This window comes from Fragaria vesca, linkage group LG5, assembly GCF_000184155.1.
Source record: "Fragaria vesca subsp. vesca linkage group LG5, FraVesHawaii_1.0, whole genome shotgun sequence".
Taxonomy (NCBI): Eukaryota; Viridiplantae; Streptophyta; class Magnoliopsida; order Rosales; family Rosaceae; genus Fragaria; species Fragaria vesca.
In genome coordinates this window covers 11,859,081-11,865,281 of record NC_020495.1, presented here as the reverse complement: position 1 = coordinate 11,865,281, position 6,201 = coordinate 11,859,081, and the positions used below count along the sequence as shown (strand labels likewise).

Here is a 6,201-nt window from a genome sequence, read left to right as displayed (position 1 = left end):
ATTAGCCGACGAAAATATAATTTAGCCGACGAAAAATTGTTTCGTCGGCCTGTTTTTTTTTTTTTTCGTCGGCTAAAGTCTTTCTTCTGGTAGTGGCTGTAAATTTTATGTTGATGACATTCAACTGCAAACTGAAATATGTTTTTGTTTTCTTCATCACATGACTCCGCCAGTGGTGGATTTGCTTCACATATATGAGTAACAAACTCAACATTCCCGTGTTCTACAGCTTTAAACATCGATTTTCTAACGATGTCAAGTTGATGTAAGAAGTTCTTTTTTTAGCATTTCACTAATGCAACATAAAATGTCAATGCTTCGAGTATGGATCCATTTCATTTCACGTAGCTGAATGACTCCTAGTTTAAAATATCCCAAACAATAATCAAGGATTAACAAAAATAAATAATAATGATAATAAACAATGTCTGATGTACCATACCTAGAAGTGTAAACAGACGGTGTACGAGTTTCTTGTATAAAGTTGTCACTGCATTGACAAATTCCAATAATTTGTTAGCAGTTGTTCCCTAATATTCGAAATGCTATCTATCACTCACTAAACTAACAAGAAAGATGCTTGAAGGAAGATATACAGAGTATTTCCAACATTTTCTATATATAATCGATCTATATTGTATTATTTAAGAGGGTTTGTCATTTATCAACCAAAACTGAAAATTTTGACCTAAATACTATATTAGAGAAATGTAGGAAATCTTTTTAATGTGAGGGATAATATTCAAATCAATAACAACAAAAATTAGCCTACTACCGTTTGGTTTAGTGACATTAGTCTTTCCTTATAAATAAGAGATCATGAGTCGAACTCATAATAGCCTCATTGTAGGTCATTTATTTGATCCAAAAAATATATATAAACAAAAATTAAAATTACTTTTACTCACTTTACATTTTAGAACTCCCACTGCCCCACTTCTATTGTGTGTGTAGAAATCTCTAATTTATATATGTATATATACATATAAATCTTATCCAAAGCGATGTTTCGTTTTGAAATTAAAATGCGAAAGATTTTAATTGGCTTATTTTTCAGTCATATATCCACAACTCCATTGTTCCGTTTAAAAGCATTTCCAATAGAGTTGTTAAACTTGAATTTTAACCAAATATATACATTTTTGTAACAAAACTCAACTCCTAACTAAAGAGAAGTGAAGTAAGCAATTAACAATAGTCATAGTTATAGTTCCAACGTGCAACATACCTGAGCGAATGAGATCAGTTTGATTGTCTCAATTATCCTCTTGTTGTGGAATATTGATGTAAGTATGAAGAGTGCTTAAATTAGCAGGTTCTATGCGCAACCCTATCAAAAAATTAAAAATAAAGTGTATCAATGTGGTACGTTGGTATTTGGTTTTTCAGCACGTACCGAAGCAGTGTGTAACATTTTTTTAGAAGCTGGACAAGTATTGTTTTTAGACATGCAAAGTAGACCTAGAGCTACCTAAACGTAGCTTGTACATTGAATTCGGCACAAGAATTAGAGTAACCATGACAATGTACGTTTGGGGCAATAGAGAGAAAGAAGTATTCAACACTCACGATTATAGATCAAACGTTGCCAAAAGCCAAGTTGAGATCCCCTTAAGAATGCAGAGCTCATGCGAGCCAATTCCATTATGGGGGGACCATCACCAGATATTCCAACTGAAAACTATTTTCCTTAAAACTCTTACCAAGTTCCTTGGCTCTAAAGCAATTGTGGATCAAACTCGCGCCATCTTGCCCGTGCACAGGCATCAGATATTCCAACGGAGTAAGGGGATAGAGAAAGCGACACAAATGCCATCTGTTCATATGGACAGCCTTGACAACTGGAATCCAATTAAGAGGAGGCACTTTGCCGCCAAATACTTTGTCGTTGTTTTCAGCCATGTACTTGGCTATTTCCATCACGTCTTCATCCTTGCGTACAGCTAGCGCACAACCTAAAGCCGTAAAATCTGCACCGTCTTTTTCTTCCAAAGCCTCTTTTCTCATAAATGGCATCACCTCTCTCGCAATATTCATATGCCCTTTCACGACCGCAAGGTGAAGTGCGTTGCAGCCATCTTTGGCTGCTTTTAGTTCCAGACCTTCGTGGCAACAACTCTTTCACAATATCAATATGACCCCATGCGACTGCATTGAGAAGAGCTGTGCGTCCTTCATAATTTTGTATTTCTAAACCTTCTTTTCTCATTATTGGCACCAACTCTTTCACAATATCTAAATTACCAATGGATGCACGGAGAAGAGCTGTGAATCCGTAAGCATCTTGTATCTCTAAACCTTCTTTTCTCATTAATGGCACCAACTCTTTCACAGTATCTAAATTACCGTTGGCTACTGCTATGTGAACGGCTGTGGCACCATATGCATTTTGTACCTCCAAAATACTGGTAAGCAATTTATCGTACTGCTCGACCATGTTCTTGGCCTTTTTCCTGACAACTTCTTCAGTGACCCCTAAATTTATAGCAGAACCAAAAGCTGCGATATCTTCTATAGTTTGCCATTCCTGAATTTCTTGTCTCACTTTCAGCAATGATATCAACTCTTTCACAATATGTGCGTGCCCTTCTCTAGCTGCTGCTACATGTAGAGCAGTGTTTCCATATCCGTCTCTTGGATCTACTATCGTTATTGCGTTACAAGGTTCATCTAGTTTTGTAAGATACTCCTTTGCATTATCCCACTCACCTTTTGTTACATAAGTAGTGAACTGAATATCACTATGAAACTCGCGCTCTGCCAATAAAATTTATATTAAATTCATCCCAATATCATCCCCACAATAGCTAACTTATCTTAAACCATTTTCTATAAACTACTAGATCAGTAAATATACAAGGTCTCAAGTAAGCAAAGTATATATAATTAAGTGGCTAGAAGAGACGCACCTTTTAATTCTTTTGTCATGAACTCTTTCACAACAGGTACAATACCCTTCTTTACTGCCAAGTGAAGAGCGGTGTAACCTTCATCATTTTCTATTGCCAAATCTTCCTCTTTCATCAATACCACCAACTCTTTCACAACTTTTGCATCCTCCAACTTGACTGCTCGGTGAAGAGCAGTGTCACCATCAGGGCCTCTCACTTCTCCAATCAACGCCGCTAAATATTTCATCATAGCCACATTTCTCTTCTTGACTGCTAGGTGAAGAGCTGTGTCACCATTGTTGTTTTTTATTTTCAAGTCTGTTTGTCTCATTAACGACACCAGCCCTTTCACAACGTCCACCTCCTCCCATTGGACTGCTACGTGAAGTGCTGTGTCACCGTCGTTGTATATTTTTTCTCCCATCAACAACACCAACTCTTTCACAGTCTGTAGTTGCCCATTACCAGCTGCTACATGAAGAGCTGTATTACCTCTAGCGTCTCCCATTTTCAAATCTTTGTGGGTCATCAACATCATCAACTCTTTCACGATATTCACGTGCCCTTTCCAGGCTGCTACGTGCATGGCTGTGCGTCCATAATCGTATCTTGGATCTATTGCTCTTACGGCGCGATGGAGATCTAGGTCTTTCAGTTTAAGGCACTCCTTTGCCTTGTCCCATTCACCATTGCTCACAAATTCGGTGAACTGTACGTAAGGCTCAAAGTATTCGACACTGTTCTCAACACGCCCTGCCATGTTTTAGCGGAAAATGTCATTTTAATTTTGTGACTTTCATTCTGAATATTTTACAATTTTTTTAATCTTTTTTAATAACATATCGATCTTTGTATAAATCAGAGGTAAAGTACACATGTTGATTCATCCCAATGAGGCTGATAAATAACTATTACCTAAGTACAAGCATCATTTTTGTCTATTAAGCTCATTTATAAGAGTCATAGCACTTCCTGTGAGAATTCAAAGGCACATACTCATTAAGAAAAATTATTAGTTAAAGTTTTCCCTACACGTGGCCGTGGGGCAGCCCAATTAGAAAGCAATAAACTTTTTGCAAATATAAATTAAAGAAATAAAACTTATAAGATCAGTTGTATTTTATAAAAAATAAAAAACATATTAAAAAAATAGATTATAAGTAATTATTAGGGCCTAAAGGGCGGACTTTTAGGGCCGGTCAGAGCTTGACCCTGAATGGCTCAATAGGGTAGGGCCTGGTTTCATTTGTTTGGCCATTGCCCTACCTTAATTGAAAAGGGTTAGGGTCGGGCCGCCCTAATGGAGGGTTGGGTAGGGCTTCGGCCCTATAGGGTAGGGCAAGTTTTATGGCAGGCTAGGGCCAAAGGCCAGAGGCCCGTGGATTTAGTAAATAGTGTATTGGCAACATAATTGCCTATGACCACTGTATTGAGAAGTTGAAGTCAATTGCCAATTTGGATGGGAATTGACAAAGTAAGCAAATTGGCAATTGACATCAAACCATTGGTGCATTTTATCTCTACCGTAATAAAACTAGCAGTTAGGGTATTCATCAAATTATGAACTGTCATAAACTCATAATTACTGTTAATGAGACAACGGAAACAAATAAAAATAAAAGTCATTATAGTAAACAACAAAATAAATGAACAAAAGAAAATAAAACATAAAGATGATTGAGGAGAAGTGAATAGCTAATCCAAAATTAACCACTCAAGACTCTTTATAGGTGATTGTGATAGTAAAAGGCTAGTCTCTTGGAAATAGGATGAGACACTAGCATTTTCTTTGAGATTTGAATTTTGAATTTTGAATTTCGACAAAGGGCATACCTCTTAGTATCGAAACTTTTTCCAAAGTCTCTCAGGCAAACTTGGCCATCTTTATTTCGCTTACGAATTGAAACATTTCCCGCCCGCATGAATTTTGAATTGCGTATAAAGCCTTGGCATTCTTTCTTTTCTAGGCCTTATATTCAGGCTCATCATCTTCAAGATTCGCAACGGGTTCCCTTGTTGCTTCGACAACCTCCCATAGATCTTCAGCCAACAAATAAGTTTCTATCCGCGATCTCCACGTTTTGTAGTTATTACGATTAAGAACTTCCGGAATAAGTGAACTGGAGACATCTGAAGTATTTGCCATGCTTCCACAATCAATCTGTCGTCAATATCACCGAAGATTAACATTTCTGAGTATAAAAAAGGAAAGCTAAGGAAAGTAATAATATACAATGATGACTAACCAAGTTCTCCAAGATTGAATTGGATAAATCTTCACAAAACTGCTGCTGAACTTCCTATGTGCATAGTATGCATCAGGAGGCAAACTTTGGATGCAAAGATGAAAGGAATGAATTGTTCTCCCTTATATTAGGTCGGATTGTAATAAAAATCAGCAATGGCTGGTGGGGAATTTATGAAGATCAATAACTCTGGAAAATGTTTTCGTATCAAAAAAAGAAAAAGAAAAAAAGCTCTGGATAATTGTTCAATCAGATCCCAGAGTGAGTGTCGGTGATTCACTGTATAAGCCACTCAAAATGACCATTTTGCCCTTCTAATAATAGCTAAATCACAGTATTGTCACTCAAATTTTAGTCAGTAATATACTGCTAAAAGACCGTTCTGCTCTTCCTGTTATGCGTAATAACATTTTTGCCACTCAACTTTCCGTTCATTTTTCTGAAGAGTTATGGAAAAAACAATTTTAGCCTTACTGTATAGCAAAATCACGACTTTGCCATACTTCCCTCCATTTTTACCGCGGTTGAGACGCGGTAACTGCTCCTAGTACTAGCTAACAGAAACATAAAGAGTCAATTACATATAAGTTCACTTTGAGACATTTTTTCCCACATAGATCCACCCTAACATTTTTACCCACATAAGTCCACCAAAGTCTAAATAAGGTTTTGTATTAAGTATTGAAGTTCAACATAATTACAGACTGCCATCCAACAAAAAAAATTAGATTTTCTCTCTTATATTTACAAGAATGCCACTAGTATAAAAAGTCAACAACCACTCTCATTTCGGAACAGTCTCCGGCGGACCTCCAGCGAGATTTCCAGCAGACCTCCGGCGAGGTTTCAGGCGGACCTCCGGCGAGGTTTCCGGCCGACGTCCGGCGAGATTTCCGACTGACCTCCGGCGAGGTTTCCGGTCGACTTCCGACGATGACAAAAATTACTACTACCAGCTATAAAAGCTACTACCACCAGCTACAAAAGCTACTACCACCGCCTACAAAAGATACTACTGTAAGGTTTCCGATGAACACAAAAGCTACTACCACTAGCCACAAAAA

General features: G+C 37.5%; 1 protein-coding gene across 1 annotated transcript; it reads right to left on the bottom strand.

The window, feature by feature from the left end:
* Nucleotides 1-1,644: 1,644 nt before the first annotated feature.
* LOC101296968 (ankyrin-3-like) lies at nucleotides 1,645-3,651 on the bottom strand. Its single transcript, XM_004301283.1, has 3 exons — nucleotides 2,910-3,651; nucleotides 2,245-2,757; nucleotides 1,645-2,102 (listed from the first exon to the last, which is right to left on the bottom strand). Exons 1-3 carry the CDS (start codon nucleotides 3,649-3,651, stop codon nucleotides 1,645-1,647), a joined length of 1,713 nt encoding a protein of 570 aa, XP_004301331.1.
* Nucleotides 3,652-6,201: the final 2,550 nt, after the last annotated feature.